This window comes from Megascapheus bottae, chromosome 10 (genome assembly GCF_031878675.1).
Source record: "Megascapheus bottae isolate mThoBot1 chromosome 10, mThoBot2.hap1, whole genome shotgun sequence".
NCBI lineage: Eukaryota > Metazoa > Chordata > Mammalia > Rodentia > Geomyidae > Megascapheus > Megascapheus bottae.
The window spans coordinates 24062941-24082830 of NC_143518.1; the positions used below are offsets into that span (position 1 = coordinate 24062941).

The 19890-nt window shown below is 39.1% G+C and overlaps 1 protein-coding gene across 1 annotated transcript in view; it reads right to left on the reverse strand.

The window, feature by feature from the left end:
- Positions 1-1008: 1008 nt before the first annotated feature.
- The window catches only part of Pappa2 (pappalysin 2), a 232828-nt gene continuing 213946 nt past the window's right edge, over positions 1009-19890 (reverse strand). The window contains exons 21-22 of the mRNA XM_090339770.1: positions 3625-3723; positions 1009-1552 (exon numbers count right to left, since the gene is read on the reverse strand). Coding sequence (XP_090195896.1) covers positions 1478-1552; positions 3625-3723 — 174 coding nt within the window. The 3' untranslated portion in view covers positions 1009-1477. The remainder of the gene's footprint in view (positions 1553-3624; positions 3724-19890) is intronic.

Sequence of the window (19890 nt, forward strand, 5' to 3'; positions counted from 1 at the left end):
AATTCTTCTTTCTCCCCACAGAGTGTCACCCTTGCTCTACACGGTTCCATAATCCGCCCAACCTGAAATCTCTGGGGCACAGATGATATAGATTATGTTGCAATACAATTTATCTCAGACTCGGAATTGTTCAAGGAAGGTACTTTGATCCTCTTTGGAGACTTGGAACAATAATAGAGTGGCTGTCTCATTTCATCCTCTTAAACTCAAGCCTAATTTCACCCTGACCTCTCATCTCTCTTCGATCTTATTTGGCCCCTTCCTCCTTGTCTCCCACCTTGACCTCATTTCATTTCCAAAGTCTTTTCTCACAGAAAATCAACAGTTGGTGATACGGCTGTGAATGATGACCAGGGTTTAGACTTCTAACAAGGAATGAGATCATGAACCAGCTATGTAGAATGTGTAAGTTCCTATGTTTCTGGTATTTAGAGACAACACTAATACAAAGTTTTTGACTGGATGTCTACCTGACTGACACCCACACTTTGAAGAGGTCCATATAGAAGTAGAGAAAGTCTTGCTTCACCAACTCCAGCTAAGCATTCTGAGAAATGGAGAAAAACCTCATATGAAGTTTTTGTGATAGATACTTGTAAATCATTGTGTGGCTCTCCTAGACCCACCACTAGTGAGTTATCATGCCCCGTTTTCCACATGTTTCTGGATTATTTCTCCAGCCTGCATATCCTTTTAAGTGGGCTTGGTTTCCTAGATATGAAAAGATGATCAGCTGACTTGCTAGCATCCTGAATTCCATTTTTACTCCTCTCTTTTCCCACTTCCCATTCAACCTGCCAGTCTTTCTCCATAAAAACATGGCAGAAAAATGTGTGTTTCTGTCCTCAACGCCTCAGCATTAATTTTGGACATGAACTTCTCAGCAGCATGTGTGGAACAATGGATAAAAATTTTTAGCTTAGTAAACAGCAAAAAATATAATATAATATAATATATTTATAGAATTATGTTTAAATACTCATTGAGAATTAATAGCTAACCTTATTACTTAAGAGACTACACAAAAGAGAGGGAAAGGGCCAGTTTAGAATAGAAAGACCTTAAAAGATGCTAACTGATTTGAAACCGGTATTAACAGTGCATCTCTGGCAACTCCTCTTCTGTGTTTTGATATGGGTTTACACATTGGGTGGGGCTGAGCAGTTGACAGGCTGCAAATTGGGGAGTAGGGCAAAAGTTGAGTTTAGGGTTGGGTCGAATGTAGATGGGGAGGAGGGTGCTGTTTTTACTTCTCCTTACACTTTTAACCAACAGGCATTTCAAAGAAAGTTTAGTTTATAGTTCTTCACTACTCAGGCTACTCGATGCATTAGTTGGCACCTATAAACATCCTGCTATTTCTAAACCAGCCATCTTATAATCTTCCTCCACTACATGGCCTCTCTTCTTCATTTGCCCTTTCTTTTCTCTCTCTGGCTGCCACCAGGGTAGAGGAGGGAGGAGCTTGGTCCCATAATTACTGATTTTCTTCAGCCTTGGGGTCTCGGCAGGTGCATTCATCCTGGTCACAGTTAGCAGCAAATGGAATGACCTAGGGGGAAAAAAAGAGCAGCTTGAAATAACCCAGTGTGTGTGTGTGTGTGTGTGTGTGTGTGTGTGTGTGTGTGTGTGTGTGTGCGCCAAGTTTTCTTCTTTTCAACAAGTTTGCTTTTCTCACTTGGTCCAGGAAGAAGCTATGAATTATTTGTTAATATCACAGAGTTGAAATTAATACTTGCTTCTCTCATTTACACAGCATGGCATTTTGGACAAGGTAATCATTCCTCACTTGGCTTTCTTCACATATAAAGCGAGAGAGACAACAGATATGACCCCAGAGAGTACTTGTGTGGTTTAAATAAATAGATGGTTTTACATATATTATTAGGCATCTATAATTAGTTTCTGTTAGAATGATTTCTAATATTCCCACTGATGTCTAATATTGTTTTTATTACTGTTCTCAATATAACAAAATTTCCAAAAAAAGAATCAGCAAATATAAAGGCTAGTATTTTGTGTTTATTTGGAAGCCAGATGTTGTGTGACTTCATTTAGAGCAATATTAATGCTCAGATTCTACTGCCAAGCCCTCTGATTTTGACTCTTGGGTGTTTTCTAGGCATTCAGATCATCTTTGATACCTAAAAAGCATGGTGTTTTGTCTTACTTGAGTATATGATACATTTTGGTATTATTACCCTCCTCCTACCAAATAATTCCCCTTCCATGCCAGAGATACTTCAGCAAAAAGTTAGTCTTCTCCTGGTTACCTAGCTTCCAATAGATACACACCTCATTTTGTGTGCCCAAAAGTACTACCAAAGAGAGCCAGACATTTTGGAAATATGATCAAAGTGGGTTGATTTCCATATTTCAAAAACATGGAAAAGCAGCAACGTGGTCACATTGCAGACAACACTAGTTCCAAATACATTTTCTGTGACTGGTTGGGCATCTAGATTAGAGAATGGATGGGGCTGTTGGAAATTTCCAAATATATGTGCACATTTGAGTCAAATGTGACTTAGTCATCGCATCAACGTCTTGATTTTTATATATATTGGGCCCATGTACCAAAATCCATGAACTGGTTTGCAGAGTGTGATATGGGAAGAGAATTATTTGCTTTCCTCCTGAGTGGCCATGCCTTCTTGTGCACAGGTGGGCACTTTGACCAGTTATTTCACCGGTGAGAATAAAATCTAGCTTTCTGACTTGTCCAAAGTCTTGATTTGTTTCCCTTAGCTCAGAATTTATTGTTTCATCTGACTTTTTAAATACAAAAGAGACCCATATTGGAAAAGGATGTGGTAACCCCTATGTGCTCTTCACTAAATAAATTAATTCATGTAAGCTTTGAGAAGAGTGCCCTTCACATTGTGAGTAATCAATAAATATTTGCAAGAAAGAGACACATTATTCAGATCTGCTTATAGATCAGACATGAAGAGACATGGAAGGAAGTAACACCTGCAGATTTCTGGTTCAAAGTAGTTGGTCAAACAACTTCAAATATATTTGGAGTACTTGGGTATTTATTCATAATAGCATGTGAGATTTCAGCCTACTTAATTTTACAGATTTGACTAGAGACTGTCTGCTAAGAACAATGAGTAAAAAGCATTTCAATAAGGGAGTATTTCTTAGGATAGGGCCCAAAGAGTACTCTAGGTAGGTTGTGGGAGCCATTTATTTAACATGTGCTTACAATAGCCTTTAAGGTACTATCTAAGATTATTAATTTAATGATGAAGATGAGCAATAAATAGAAACATTTTGTTGGCAATTCAGTATTCTCAAGGGGAAGAGACCAATATCATTCTGGCCCACAGAATCCCCTGGTATGAGACTTCTGGCAGCAAAATCCATTGTTTAACTGTTGGGCCATTGGATTGAAAAATACGAATCTGTGAGGAAAATATTGTTTGACATAGGAAATGACCAGCAAATATTAAGAATAAAGAAACATGGTGTTAACATTTCCTGAGAATTTATACTACATATCATGGCCCTCAAAAGCGTGCCAAATTTAGAACCTCTACTATTTGTTCGTTATATACCATAAAAGAAGCACCCAGGCCCTGGAATCATCTTGCCTCCTCCACTAAGTGCACCACTTACCTTCTTGGAGGAGAGTGTGGAAGAGCAGCAGTCACCCCCGTCATAGTGGCAGTAGGCCCGGTTGTTGATAGTGTCACACCAACCATCTGCTTGGAAAGGCTGTTAAGGAGACAGAGCCAGAGGTCTCTGAGCAGCTTCACTAGACCTGGCCTTGTTTTCCCACTCATCTCCACCTTCCAACCCATTCTGCAGAACTCCAGACCGTATGGGAGAGTACCCAAAGGTAGGATGCATTCTCAAGAAGGTGAAAAACCTTGAAGTAAGGAAACTGGGTCTCAGGAATTGCCGAGTTAAATTTGTTGCATCAAGTTCTGACCTCGTGTCAGGTCTGGGATTGGTAATCAGACTCCTTGCTTTCTTACAGTAACTGGTTGTTACAGTTATGTAAATTACAAATAGTCTCACACATTATAGCTCTGACTACCTTCAGATAAAGCCTGAGTATTAGGCAAGATTGGTTAATCTTATAAGATGATAAAAAAAAATCTTTCCAGATTCTGCAGGCAGAGAACAGACTTTGGCTTTAGTTGTCACATGCCCTGGCTTTGTGCTGCTTCTATTAACCTAAAACCTCCAGCCCTTTTCCTGGTGCACTGAAGTCTTTACTTAGGGATCCTAAAAGTATTCCGAGGCCACAAAGACTCAATTGATGTCTGTCCAAAGTGCAGCCATCTGAAGGTTGAAACTGGAATATCCCACCTGATACACAGAAGCTAGTCCTAGGGTTAGGCTAGCGAGGGCTAAGGCTCTTCCTATTGCTGTCAGCTAACAGGAACCAAAGTGGGAAAAAAGATTCAGACTACACCAGAGGTAATGGACTATTTCACCCCAAACAGGATTGTGTAATAAGAACAGCAACAAGCAGTTAAAAAAAGGGTTCAGTGGAAAAATCAATGTTAGTAAAATCTTTAAAAAAAATAGGAAATAAAAGAATATCCAAAAAAAAGTGTTCAGTGGGGTTGGGAATGTGGCTTAGTGGTACAGTGCTTGTCTAGCATGCCTGAAACCCTGGGTCTGTTTCCTCAGTGCCACATAAGCAGAAAAAGCTGGACATGGCAGTGTGGCTTAGATAGTAGAGTGATAGCTTTGAGCAAAAGGAAATTCAGGGAAAAGTACCTAGGGCCTGAGTTCAAGCTCCAGAACTGGAAAAAAATTTAGTAGCTAAATGCATTGCTTCCACACAGATAGGGCTATTTCCAAAGAAAAGCATGGTCCGACTACATGCAGAAGGATTTATCAGCCAGCCCATCTCTTCCAGAACACTGGCTGATCACCATTCTTTTTTTTTTTTTTGCCAGTCCTGGGCTTGGGCTCAGGGCTTGAGCACTGTCCTTGGCCTTTCTCAAGGCTAGCACTCTACCACTTGAGCCTCAGCACCACTTTCGGCTTTTTGCTATGTATGTGGTACCGAGGAATCGAACCCTGGTCTTCGTGCATGCTAGGCAAGCACTCTACCACTAGGCCAAACTCCCTGCCCGACTGATCACCATTCTAAGCCAATGCCCAAATGCAAAGCCTCAGAAAAGGTCTTTCTTTTTTGTTGCTTGTTTTTGTTTTAATTTAATTTTATTGTCAGGGTGATGCACAGAGGAGTAAGTTAGTGAGTGACAAAGGACAAAGGGTGAACCAATATAACAATCATAATCACAAGACAATATGCTGGAAATGAACTGCACAGAAAAGGGGGGTTTGGGGAGAGGGAGAGTGGGAGAAAAACATGGGAGGGGTAGCAATGTTCCAGGGAGGTCCTAGGGTCAAACTCTTTGGGACTCAGAACTGTAAAGTTCTGAAATTACTTTCTAGTTTACTTGTTCCATTCACTTTCTCTTCCCCATCCGCCTTAAATATCAGCTAGAAAGATTATTTCCTAGTCCACTGTGGTTTGATGAGATAGATCACTCAACTCAAAAATGGCCATTAAATAATTTTTAGCAATTCAGTTACATCAGAACAAGCTCATCCAAGCCATTACTTCAATGTTTGATTTATTCTATGGGATCCTGAAGTCATTTGAACATCTCATTCCAGTTATGTACCAGTTTGCCAACCACCGAAAAGCTGCTACTTGTGGGTGGATCTCAACTCAACAGCTGTCTCCCAGCTGTACAGCAATGTCCATTAGGAGGAAGAAGCAAAAATGAGTTGTTTTCAACATAGGCTTTACTGGGATAAAAGACAAAGATTCTGAGATGAGTATATGTCTTTAACACTTGAGCCATTTACACTGGCTTTTGAGAACTTGGAATAACTTTACAGTCAGGACTTAGGCACAAAATTGCAGCCACATGATCAGAGATAAAATATAACTTGTGTATCCTCAGCACCCATGGGTTCTCTGAGAGGACCACCTACCTCTTCTGAGTTTTCCCAGAGTTTCTTTTCTCTCTTTTTTTTTTCTTCAAATATGTTGGGAGTGTCTTTGACACATCTAACATGACATCTGCTACTTTTCTTCCAACCTTGACTGACTCACTGGCAAAATGCAATCCATTCCTCTTTTCTTTCCAATGCTATTATCTATAAAAATCCAAAGGAGCTCCTCAAATACTTTCCCTTACATATATCAATCTGTTCTTTCTAAGTTATTACTAAGGGTATCTAAAGGTACCTTTTCATAAGACTAGTCTGTCTACACTTTTGAATAGGCTTAGTAAAGAATCCTGGATAATCTTTCCTTGCAGAGTTAGCAGCACGAATGCTTTTCATCTAAAAAAACAAATTCTAGGGGAGATATGTCACAGCCTAGGTGACCCACTCATGGTTTCAATGAGCTTTTACTCGGAAGCACCCAAATACCTCCCTGAAATTCCTTCCTTCTTTCCTTCTCTTCAAGGAACATCAGGGGAGAGAAGAGGATTTATAAAAGAGACAAAAATCACAGAGAAAACATAGCAAAGCCCCAAGTGCCTGATGAACTATATACCTATTAGGATTAATTGATCCCCACCCTTGAACCTGCCAAAAACAACCACTCCACCCTCAACAAACAGAGTCTCCTATGGCAACATGAGCCTGGGAAGCCTGACAGATGGAATCAAAAGTTACAATGGAAAAATAATAGGAACGGAAACATGACTAATTGATCCAAAATTTGAAAGGATCTGAAGGCTGAATGAAGAGATTTTAAATTTTAGATGTGAAAGGTGTCAGACTCAGGTCAGCAGTCCTTCATGTAGGAAACCTTCTCCAAGGAGGATGTCAGGCTTGGTTTCTAACACCACTGTGCACGTGGGTGATTTTTACTATCCACTTGTGCACCGCACTTTCCCTGGAACAACACAAAATGATGTTCCATGCAAGTCTATTTTTCAAATTCCCTAAAGGAATAAACTCCTTACTCACATTCTATCTACTCTGATGAAAGGAAAAAATGTTTGGAAAATGCCTGTTTACCTAACATTTAATTACTTATAGAACAAAGAAGTCACCAACATGAATATTTATTATTTTCACTATTCTAGGTGAAGTTTGATAAATATGAAGAAACATGCATACACACATGAAGATATACACATACATTTTGTGGCTTATCTTTGAGGGAAATTATTTAAGTCCTCAAGATTTAGCAAAAGTGCTGGATGCTGGTGATTCATGCCTGTAATCTTAGCTACGCAGGAGGCTGAGATCTGATGCTCACAGTTTGAAGACAGCCTGGGCAGAAACATCTGTCAGATTCTTATCTTGAACAAACTACTCAAAGCCAAAAGTCATATTGTGGCTCAAGTGGTAGAGTACTAACATTGAACAAAAGAAGCTCAGAGACTGCCTGTGCCCAGGTTTCAAGCCCCTGCATGGGCAAACAAATAAAAAAATAAATTTAGCAAAAGTAAAAAAATTGAAGACAGTGCCTAAACTATTTCTTATGATGCATAAGCTTTACACATACTTTAGGTCTTACTGTAAAGCTCATGTTTCCAAGAACCTGGTGGTAGTTGTAGTCTATGAAATTGAGATGACAAAATAAGTAATTATAAAAGATGACATAAAGAGGATGACTATTATTCTAAATGACCTCTACTCCCTTGAAAATTACCCAAGATGAATATAATTTCTTCTTCGTGTACAAATACAATTTTAGGAGAGAAATCTTATGATAGGATGAGTTCAGCCCTTTCCTGTCCAATGGCATGTCCTATTTTCTTATAGTTACCATAGTGAAAGCCTTAGAGATGACAGTTCTCTCTGTTTTCTGTGCTTGTAGTTAGCTTTTTATGTCTAACTATGCAGCCAACCTGGGCAGGAAAGTCCCTTTCTTTCTCATCCCTTGTGTTGTACTTGAATATTTGTGTCTCCACAAATCAACCAATATCAACAGGGAGCCCTTTAAGAGGCGATATGGTACCCAGGTCTCTGTTGATGGCGGTAAAGAGAATGTTCCTCACATAATGACCAGTTGGCCTCTTCTCTTTCTTTTACTCTTTGGTTTTCTCCTCTGCCCCCCTTTTATCTTTCTCAGCCTGTCCCCAGTGGCTCCTACCTATAATTCTACTACTCAGGAGGCTGTGATCTGTGGATCACAGTTCAAAGCTATCCCAGGGAAGAAAAATCCCTGTGAAAACTCTTACCTCCTATTAACCACTCCCAATCTAGAAGTGGTACTGTGTCTCAAATGATAAAGCACTAGCCTTGAACACGAAAGAAATTCAGAGACAGTGCCCAGGCCCTGAGTGTAAGCCCACAACCCACAAAAAATCATATTAAAAACAAATAAATAAATAAAAACTTAAAAATACTTCCCCTCTCGCTCCCTCTCTGTCTTGTTTGCTTCTATCACTTCTGCCTTCTACTATGAGATGATGCATCAAAAGGGTCGTCAGTGGATGCTGATCCCTTGATCTTGGACTTCTCAGCCTCCAGATATGATATCAGCCAATATATATATATATATATATATATATATATTTATACCTACACACACACACACATATATATATATATATATTTTTTTGCTATTCCGGGGGTTTGCACTCAGGCATTGAGCACTGTCCTTGGGATTTCTCAAGGGTATGCTCTACTAGTTGAGCAACAGCCCACTTCCAGCTTTTTCTATGCATGTGGTACTGAGAAATTGAGCACAGATATTTGTGCATCCTAGGCAAGCCACTAGGCCAAATTTCTGGCCCTCAGCCAAGATATTTTTATTCATTATAAATTACTCAGTCTTAGTCTCTATCTATAGATAGACCAAGACCCTGTAGTTCTGCTTAGTGTGATTATTTTCTGAGCTTCATACTCATAGACTTCCAAAATCATAAAATTTGGAGCCTTGTTACAAGCAAGACTTGTGAGGTCTCACCTATGCCTGGTTACTAGGACTCTACTTGCACTTCATTAACACACACACACACACACACACACACACACACACACACACACACACACACAATAACAAATACCAGCAACAGATAATGGAGAAAGGGAACATGAGTCAGTAATGCCCTTATGGACATTATGAATTATTGTTTCAGCAATCCCGCCACAGGGTAAATGAAACCACAATGTTTAAAGAGAGATTTTTGCTTGTTTGTTTTCAAGTATAGACAAGAATATAGACAGGTGAAATCCAAAAGATAAAATCTTGAAAACTATTCAGTACCAAATCTCCACTTTACAAATGAAGCAATGGAGCATTAAAACATGAACTGTCTTGTTTTTAAGGCTCATTAATGCCAGTCTGTGTAAAGAGCCTAGATCTCTTCATTCTGGGTTCCAGTATTCTCTTTGCTATATTACTCCTACTTTATTATATATCCCCACTATATTAGTCCCACTTTCTGATGATTGTACTCATGTCAAAAAATTAAACTTCCTTGGCCACCTCTACCAAAGAGGTTTAGGTCTGTACCCATTAATTCAAAGTGCACACAGCAAGCCAATGTAAAAAGAAATAGGCCATATGTCTCAATTCTCAACTCTCTTGCACCCTCACAATATCACCTCTTTGTCTCAAAGACAGTTTTCTTACTCAATTACTAACAGGGTCACTTATAATTTTCTACCTTGTAAAGTCCCCACACCTAGTCCTCTATTGGAGGGCAAGATCTATCCCAAATAAGATTCTCAGCATTCTAGTTACTTTGAAGTTTGGGCTTGAGAAACACCCATACCCTAGAGCCTCGCATCCCCTAGGAAGAAGCAACACTAGGCTGTAGGCATATCAACATTGACCTTTGGGGGCTCAGACCAGCAAAGCCAACCTCTTTGCTTCTCACAGTAGTCATCAGATGAAACAAATAAATAGAAATGTGCTACTCCTCCAGAATTCACCACTTTGGGATAGGAGGGCTCCAGTGATATTACATTTGTAGGATTGATACAATCATCTTGGAAAATATGAAATATTTAAAATAGATATTTTGAGATGGACCCTACAGGAGTTATTTCTTAGATATCTCCTCTAGAAAATGTCATCTGTCTTCTTGGATCCAAAGAATTCTTCCAACTACAGAACTTCATATTCTGAAAGACTACCATCAACTCAGGATCCTGTCATCTTTGCAGTTCCAGCCAGTAGTGCAGTGCCAGAAACAGCATTTTACCAACAAATACCTATTTCCATAGCAGCACAGTTCATGACCAGATTCCTCCTTTTCATTTGTCCTCTAGAATAATTTTACAAGTGATGTTGTTTTACGAAGATCACAAAACAAGACTCATGTCTAGCTTTTAAGAACATCCAGTACATGTCTTTCATTCTTTAACATAAACATAACATTGGAGTTGAGAAAGGCATCATACGTATACATACTAACTGTATATCTGTGTTTGTGTGTTTATATATTTTACTAGAAACAGGGTACTGGTATACATCTATTTCTGGAGGTAGGAAGAAGTAACAGTATATACCAATTGAATATTCTTCCTCTGTAAGACATCTAAAATCATTGAATAAAATTTAGCATTTTTTTCAGTTCCAGAGCTTAGATCTTAAGAATTGAAAGGGATTTTCTCAGGGACCAAATCAGAAAGAACTGAATACTATAACAGAAAGAAGAAAGAAGACAATAAACTATAACTTTTCGTCAGGATATATGCAAATCTGTAACCAAGTGGTTGGTTCAGGAATAGAGGACTGGTGTGGGGCCTTTACAAGGTAGAAAATTTTAAGTGACCCTGTTGGTAGCTAAATAAGAAAACTGTTTTTGAGGGCTGATACAATCCTATGCTAGCAATATTTCAGCTTACCAGACCTGAAGGCTTTATGATTCCAATCCATCATAACTAAAATGTACACCTTGTCTAAGTTACTAATTGCTATGATGCCATGGATGTGCTGTTTTACCAGGTAATAGCAAACTTCAGGGTATCTCCTTGAAGGCTGGTTGATTAGTGAGTAGTTGTAAGAAAGACAACTTTTTTTTAACAGCTGTGATGGGGTATAGTTTTGTGGTCTTCTGTGGATTTCTGGTCCATGTGTGGTTTTATAGCCAATGGGTATGGCCTCAAACCTTGGCCTGTACAATTTAGCATACCAAGGTGAAGTAAAAAATGTTCCTAGTCAGGTGCTGAAAAGAGACATCTTGTAACCAGCTCATCTACATCTGATACAAGAGCAAAGCAAAATTTGACATTAAGATCAAGGAGAAATCTCCACTGAGAGAAGCAACTGAGATGGAAATAAAAAGCAGGCAAAATAAGATCAAGAAATTTCTTTCACCTATAATGGTTTCAAGGGGCTTAGAACTCAGGACCTCTTGTCCAGCAAAACATTGTGACCAGACAACAGGGTGGTTAAGAGCATGGATTGTGGTATTAGACAAGCCAGGCTCAGACCCCTGCTCTGCTGCTTGTCCACTATCAGAACTGAAACAGTCTACATAACTACAAGCAGCAGTCTTCTTCTGGTAAGAACATGACACCCATGTCTCAGGACTTCAAGGAAAAATCAGCAAAGTGGGTCTGATTCTTAGCACAATTCTGATCCACAGTAAGCACTCAATAAATAAGCTTGAATGTCACAGGGAAACTTTCACTGCTTTTCTTTAAAACTGTATAGTTCCTCAAAAATTCATTCTGGTTAAAAAACCCTGGGGATTCTGATACCAATATCTCAGAGGTAAAACCAACTATCTTGTTTGATAGTTTTTTGCCCATTTGCCTCCACCATGAACACACATTTGTGAAAGAGCATCGGTCAAGTGCATGGGGAATGAGTCTAGGATATGGAAAGACAAAAGCCAGAGAAAGCTTGCCTGGGCTTTGGAAATTAAACCAGACTTCAAAATCATACTGATGACCTGGGTATCCTAATGTATGTGAAAACAAAAACCATCACAGACATCTCTTTGAAATATACCATAAAAAAACAGAAAGGCCAGAACACTTTGTGAGATTTCCATCCAAAAATAATTTTCCCCTAGCCTCTTGCATGAAGTTATGGTAGATAGAGCGCAGCGCAGTCACACAAATTCCCCAACTCAAGTTCAAATACACCGATCCACTCCATGTATAGCCTCTAATAATAGTCCAACAAGATCCAACATGACTGGTATTTGCCTACTATCAGGCAGGGGCAAATAGAATTGGGTATCAGTGGCAGCAAGGGAATGAAAGATTGCAGTGGAGTCCATATGTACTAGCGCTAGAAGAGTGTCTTCAGCTACAATCCTGAATCCTGCTTTTTTTTTTTTTTCTTGTTGGTCATGGGGATTGAAATTTGGGCCTGGGTGTTGTCCCTGAGTTCTTCAGTGCAAGGCTAGAGCTCTACCACTTGAGCCACCAAGCCACTTCTGATTTTCTGGTGGTTAATTAGAGCTCTGGCTGGCTTTGAACTGCAATCCTCAGATTTCAGCCTCTGAGTAGCTAAGATTACATGTGTGCGCCATCAGCACCTGGCTCCGCTTTTGAAAGTAGGCAAGTAAAGAGCAAATCCTTCCACACTGTCACACACAAGTCTGAGCAGTCTCCACCTGTCCTTCCATGCTGTGAGTTGTTACGGCTAGGTTCTCCTGTCACCCAGAAGACTTACTAAGGACAACTCTTTTATACCATTTTGCCTTTTGTCACTCCCTACTGGTCACTAAACCTTTATAGAACATGAAAGCACCCATGCTCCAGTCCCAGCTACTACTTCTTTCATTACATTGATCTTCATTTTCACTGAGTCACTTCTTGGCCTTTCTGTATTGAAATCCAAGCTCTATGACCTAAAACAAACAAATGAGCAAATAAAAACCCACCCAAACAATGTTTTACTCTTTCACTACTATGGCAGTGGTGAGTTCCCTTTTATCTGATGGAGCTGATTCCAGTCACTCAAGTGTAGATATATACCAGCAATTCCTCATTCTTTGTTGTCCACATCTGTTTCATAGTAGGATCATCCTCCCTCCTTGAGCCACACAGCAACACTTCTTGAAATGTTGTCCCATAATGAGTGGCAGTAGACCTCGAGGTGGCCTGATTATTGTAGAAAGTCTGAACTTGGACTCACACAAGAATTAATAATGGTGCTGTGTCAAATCTCTGTGGTGTCTCCCTGTGAGGCTGCCCAGCTGTCTACTTCTCATGATTTCCTTTTTCTTGTTTTCACAAAAGACATAAAATGGGTCTCCTGATACTGTCCTGCTGCATGGCATCTGGCTTTCTTCATGAAAAGAGAATGGCCTAATAACTGTTTGTTCAGGGACTTTTCTGCCACTGAGTAGCTAACTGAAATTAGCCTTCTGTGTTTCTAGGTTAGAAATGGAGATTTTGAACACAGGAGGTTCTAATTCTGAAGTGACCAAAAAGGCAAGGGCATAGCCATGTTGTTCTCCTTTTTCTACTCCTCCTTTCTTCCAGCAGCACCAAGCCATGTGCATCCACACTTACCCAACACATCATAGTGTTTAATGAATGTTTGGAAATTTCTGGAGAGTGGAATCTCCCTAGAGTCAACTCTGTAAACACAGCAGTTTTTACTTCCAATCCATCTTCCTGTTAGGACAAGGTTCCTTTCCCCAGTATTGTTCCCTAACCTCCTCAGGTATGAGATCCCCCAAACCCACTTGACCTTCCAGGACAACAACAGTGGACTTTTACAGACACCAAGCTTACAAATTCAAACAGCATCACTGCATTGGTGGCTTCATGCCTATAATCCTAGCTACTGAGGAGACTGAGATCTGAGGATCGTAGTTCAAAGCTAGCCATGGCAGGAAACTGCTTTGTGAGACTCTTATCTCAAATTAACTATCTACCTAAATCTGGAAGTGTATCTGTGGTTGAATGATAGACTTTAGCACGAAAACTGTTCCTGGGCTCTGAGTTCAAGCCCATGACAAAAAAAAAAATCAAATAAATGAAACATACCAACATTTCAGGTACCTGAAGTATCTTGCTGAGAGTGGTGTATCCTAAGTGGTCAGTCTTTCTGCCCTTTCTTTCTGGTCCTTGTTCAGACAACCTCTGTATGTCACTACGGGATGCATAAATAACAGGCAAGATGAGGAGCAGGCAGAATTCAGTTACAATCCTGCCATAGAGGGCCATAAAGGAATGTTGGGCGAGTCAGGAATCAGGCATAAAGCAGGTTATTTGGCTCCTGCCTGGACTTTGAGCCTATAGTTCCTGAATCTGCTCCTCTATATGCTTGGACAGCCATCACTTTAATGGGAGACTGAGGCAGGCTGAAATGACCCCTGGAATGTTTTACAGCATCCCTGCAACACGTGCTCTCCTTTGCCCCTTACCACACATACACACATGCCAGGCAGCTCTGCATTTCTTGGCTCCCCGATCTCCCTGTGAAAGATGACTGGAAATGCAAACTGTGGGAGGAAATGACATTGTTCATTGTGTGGATTCAATATTTTTCTTGGACAGCTTTCTGTTTGCTGAATGTCTTATTATTTTTTTTCCTCTCCCAATTCCTCTTGCTCTTTCCCTCCTTCCATCCCTCACTCCTTTTGCCACCCAAGCAGGCAAACCCATTGAAGGAAGGATTGAGCTAAAGGTAAAGATTCCTAGGATGAGAATAGTTGCTGAAGGAAACCAAAGTAGTTGATTTCCCACTTTGCTTTCACAGCCTGCTATCCACAAGATCAGCTTGCTCCAAATCAGGTAGAACCACATTGCATTTTTTTGAGCTTTTGTGTCTATGGACCATAGCTCATCGTAGCAACCCTGTTCTACCTTCATGTATATGGAATATTTTCATGAAACATACATGCACACATGGAATCAAATGCACATGCATACACACATGTTTAGGATATTTCCTCTTTATCTATATGATAAAGTTATGCATATTTTAATTAACAAAATAGAGTTGTATTACAGCTATATAACATAAAACAGTTTTTTTTTTGTGGAACTAGAGACTGAACTCAGGACCTCTGTGCAATCAACTACTTGAGCCAAAGCCCTGTCTATATGTTTTTATTTTATAAATGTGTTCATACACACACACACACACACACACACACACACACACATACATTTCCTCTAAAAGCCTTAGGCATAAGGAACAATCCTAAAGGTAAAACAGTTTTAACAGAATATAAAGATCATATGCATTAATTTATTATGTGGCACTTGCACACATAAATCTTTATCATTATCAGAGAAATAGGTACCAGGATTATGCTTATTTCATACATAAAAGGATTAAAACCATAGCTTTAAAGGAATGCTCCTGTAGCCAAGTTGTAGAGGGATTGTGATGTCCTGGTCTGAACTATAACCACCCTGAGATTCTCAAATTGCCTCTAGCATTACAGTCTTCTCTCAAAAAATATCCCCAGTACAACACACCTAGTTTAATCTTTCATGGAACCTACATGTTTGATGTTGTGCCCTTCTGTCTTAGGAAAAGGCAGTGTGTAGAAATTCATGACAAATGTATCATATAAGATATTTAAAAGCAAAACATCTACTCTGAGCTCCGCATGATACGCCTCACAAAACTACTGGGATACTCAGTGAACAGAGGTTTAATGAGTCTCCTGTGCATGCCACACTGGACTTTATTAATGATAGTGTCTTTGCCTCAAAGAGGCTTGTGTAGCATGAACTCTGAGTAACATAGAGTTTGGAAGCCATCTGAGATAAAAGAGAACAAAGCACAAGCAAATGGAGTGCATACTACCATACTGATTAATGGCACTACTAGTAAGAGCTATAGAAGTACCAAAAGGGACAAGGCATAAAGGATGGTGTCTTGTAAGAAGGCTTTATAAAGTAGACGGGATTAGTGCTAATCTTTGAAGGATGGATAGGATTTGGACAGAGAAGTGGGGAGAATAATCCTGGAAGGAAGGCCAAATATCTGCCAAGATTTGAGATGGGAAAGAAAAGATAGGTCTATAGTTTTCTGCTTGGAACTCTGTCAACATCTCTATCCAGAGGAATTGTAGCCATATTATAAAGACAATAGGAAACAATGGAAGCTTGTTTGACCAAAAGAACATGATAAAAGTTATACTTCAAAGGTTGACTCCAAGGACAATATAGAAAATATACATGAAAAGAATTTGAGGGGTCCAAAGCAGAAAAAAGTTAATTTAAAGCAATTCAAACTAAGAAGAGAATTGACTGCTTATAATATGGAACAGAAAAAGAATCAGTGTGCAAAGGACAATTGTTGACAGTGTTAAAAACTTATATCTAAATATAACAATATTAGAGAAGGTGGGTGGAAATTAAGATTTAGGAAATTAAGACACTTGGGCTGTTGAAATTGTCATATACTCTTTTTTGTCAGCAAATATTTATTAAGCACATTCAAAATACTTGAGATGCATTAATAGCTAATCACCAGCAAAAAACCTTTGTAAGAAATTCTATCATGTAGTTTGACATACTGAAGCCAAAGAGGTAAAAATAAAACCATAGAGCTAGACAGAACTAGAACTGTTCTTTCTTTCTTTCTTTCTTTCTTTCTTTCTTTCTTTCTTTCTTTCTTTCTTTCTCCTTCTTTCTTTCTATTTCTTCTTTCTCCTTTCTATTTATTTAGGTGCTGGTACTGGAACTTGAGCTTAAGGCCTAGATAGCTTTTTGACATATACTTCCTTTAAAAAAAATTGCTCACTTAAAAACAAACGAGAAAGAATCCTGAACATAATCTAAGAGCAGAGTCATGGAACAGAGATTATAATCAGAAAACAGACCCTGTTTTGGCTCACGTACTGTACGTGTTTTGTTTTGTTTTGTTTTGCTCTGTCTTTTAAACAGAAGTCTAGAGGGTCCCAGTATATGCTGTGTGCCCAATTTTTGACAAACTTTCTTCACAACTTAGATGGGACTATTTGATCACTCCCAGAAATATCCAGGTCCAAGCTGAGTTGAAGAATGGCAAGAGGGAGGTGTCATGTTTATTCTAGAAAACTTTCTTGCCAATAGTCTTGTTTCTTTTAGCCCCAATCTGTTTTTTAAGCTCTTGTGTCTATGGACAATTCAATTTGTGAGGCTGATTCTTGTGGTTCTCTGCTTCAACCTGTCACGCCATCCCGGATTGTCAACCCTGCTGTTCTGTTTTCTGTTAATTGGTTGGACTTTCCAGCCTCACTTTCACCCATATGGAACCTATTCTCTGTGTAAGTGTCTTGTTTACATTCCCTTTCTCTACGGGATGCTGGTCTGTGTATCTTATCCTCTCATCTTCTGATCAACTGCATCTGTTTCTACAACATGTTCTCTGGTTTCTAATCCTTGTTAAGCAGAGTTCATTGGCATATCTCCTCTTATTCTTTCTTCCTCTGGTTTAAAGCTTGCAAAGACAAGGAAAGTTCTCTAGCAGATAATCAGCACTCTGAATTCATTTCCTAAAATTTTACATTCCCACTTTGTATGACATGTTTTCATTTTTTTTTCGTTTTATTCTGCCTACCAGTTTAAGAACAGGCACTTTAGCAACCACACTGCTTGGGTTCGACTGGTTCCAAATTTTCTGGCTCTATTGCTTTGAGACGATAAGTATATTGCCAACTACTCAGTTTCTTCATAATTGTAATAGTTCCTCATTAAATGACCCTGACATAGAGTAAACACCCAATAATGCTATTAAATTTACCATGTGACCAGTGGCACATTCTCTGTTATTTTCTGGACACAGCAAGCCCCGGGAAACTCTTGAGTATCAGAGTAGCCTGCGAAGGCCAGAACATAGACCTCTTAGAGGTGGCTGCTATGTAACCTTACCATTCTTCCTCTCTTTCCTTTGTCATGTAACCTCACAGAGAGTACCGTTTACTTTGTCCAGTATGGGACTGAGGATGATGCGTAAAGTAGCCATTAGGGGAACAAAATTCTTAAGCAAAGCTTTGTATGCGAAACACTGAGCTCTGAAACTGTGTGCTCTGCTCATTATAGTTGAATATCAGTAGCAGTGCTGTATCAAAGTTTGTCTTTAGTCCCTTGGTCTCTTCATTTTTCTCTTTTACCCCATACTTCATACTGGACTCTGCAACTCTGACAATCTTTATAACCAACTTATCCATCTCTGTCACAGTATCTGCTCTCTGCTCTTCTCCTATTCCTCTGGAAAGCAGCCAACTAAAATGTATTTCCAATTTAAAGAAAAAGACAAAATATTTAGGCAAAAAATGGTTTTTGTGTCTGGTACTATGTGAGTACCATTTCAAGAAGGTAAGTGTAGGGGAGAAATGAGAGAATATACAACACTCTGAACATGACTCTATACAAAATTGGAAAACCCAACCCCAACTAGCAGGACATTTCCTGCTAATTGATCATGGGCCAGAAACATGAATAATATAGTGGATTTATCAGTTTAGCTATGTCCTATATTTATCAACCTCCCAACTTTCAGTAGTGTCTGAAAAGTATGACAAGTAAGTTATTGATTTATTTATTTTGCCACTCCAGGGCTTGAACTTTGGGCCTGAGCCACCGTCCTGGGGCTTTCTCAAGGCTACTGTTCTACCACTTGAGCCACAGCACCACTTCTGACATTTTTCTATGTATGTGGCACTGAGGAATCAAACCTGGGTCTTCATGCATGCTAGGCAAGCACTCTACAACTAGGCAAAACTTCCGGCCCGACAAATAAGTTTAAAAAAGAAAAAGAGACAGAAAGCAGATCTTAGCAGTAAAAAGACCTTTGGCTTCCATTATACTGTTCCTAGGCCATTGGAAACAACATCTGGCTGGGTTTAAGGCAAGTACAGGGATGATATGGCCCAATCAGGCAGGATCTAGGTACCCTTATCTTAGCTACGATGATGTTTGGGTCACAAGTGACTCCAGAACCAGAGACAATGGTAGAAATTTAACAGCATTTCACACAAACATCCCCTATGTCAATATTTCCCACAATAGAAAGACTTTGGTTGAATCTAATCTCGTTTTTGATTCGTTATCACATCACCTGGTGAGGCAGATTAATTTGATTATCCATATTCCATTGATGGAAAAAGTGAGACAAATGGCTGTGCTCCAAGGTCACTTGAGAAAATGAGCAATAGAGTTGAAAATTAAACTTACACAGCTTAAACTTCTAAAAAACGAGGTTGGAGAACATTGGGCATATGTTTTAATCTTTCTTTGTTCAGAGCCTTCTCATTTACATAATGCATATTCAAGGTGCTTTTTAGTTTCTCTATTAATTCTAGGACTAGTTTCAAATCTGAATCCTAATAATACAATTTTTAAAGCCTATGGAAGTTACCAAATAATATATGACAAAAACGGCCAAAGAAGACAAGAAAACGAATAACACTTCGCAAAATGGGAATATTTCTAGATTGTTTAATATTAAATTATCAGTGGGATAGGGTTAAAACAGATAATTAAAGATGACTTCTGCCTTCTACAAGCTGGTGTAACTGATCATTCAAAGTAAGCATATCAGGATCATATATAACTATGTACATGTATATATGTCACACACATATGTATTCTATATTTATATACATACACATCTATTGACATAATAAACACACATATACACATATGTGTCATGTGTATTACACATACATATATAGACACACACTAATAAAACATGAATGTAGTCTGGCACTGGTGGCTCATGCTGGTAATCCTAGCTATTTAGAAGGTTGAAATAACTTTGTTCAGAGCCAGCCCATGCAGAAAGGTAGTAAGACATTTGTCTTCAATTAACTAGGAAAAAGCTAGAAGTAGAGACATGGCTCAAGTGATAGAATAAAAACCTTGGGAGGAAATTAAAATAAGCATTTGTGCATATAAAGTTCTGCAACCATATTTACTATTCTTCAACCCCCGTCCTCTGACTTCTTGTCTTGCAGTGGTGCCCTCTCCCTACATCCCTACATACATTTTAGTGGATGTTAATTTCACAAAGGT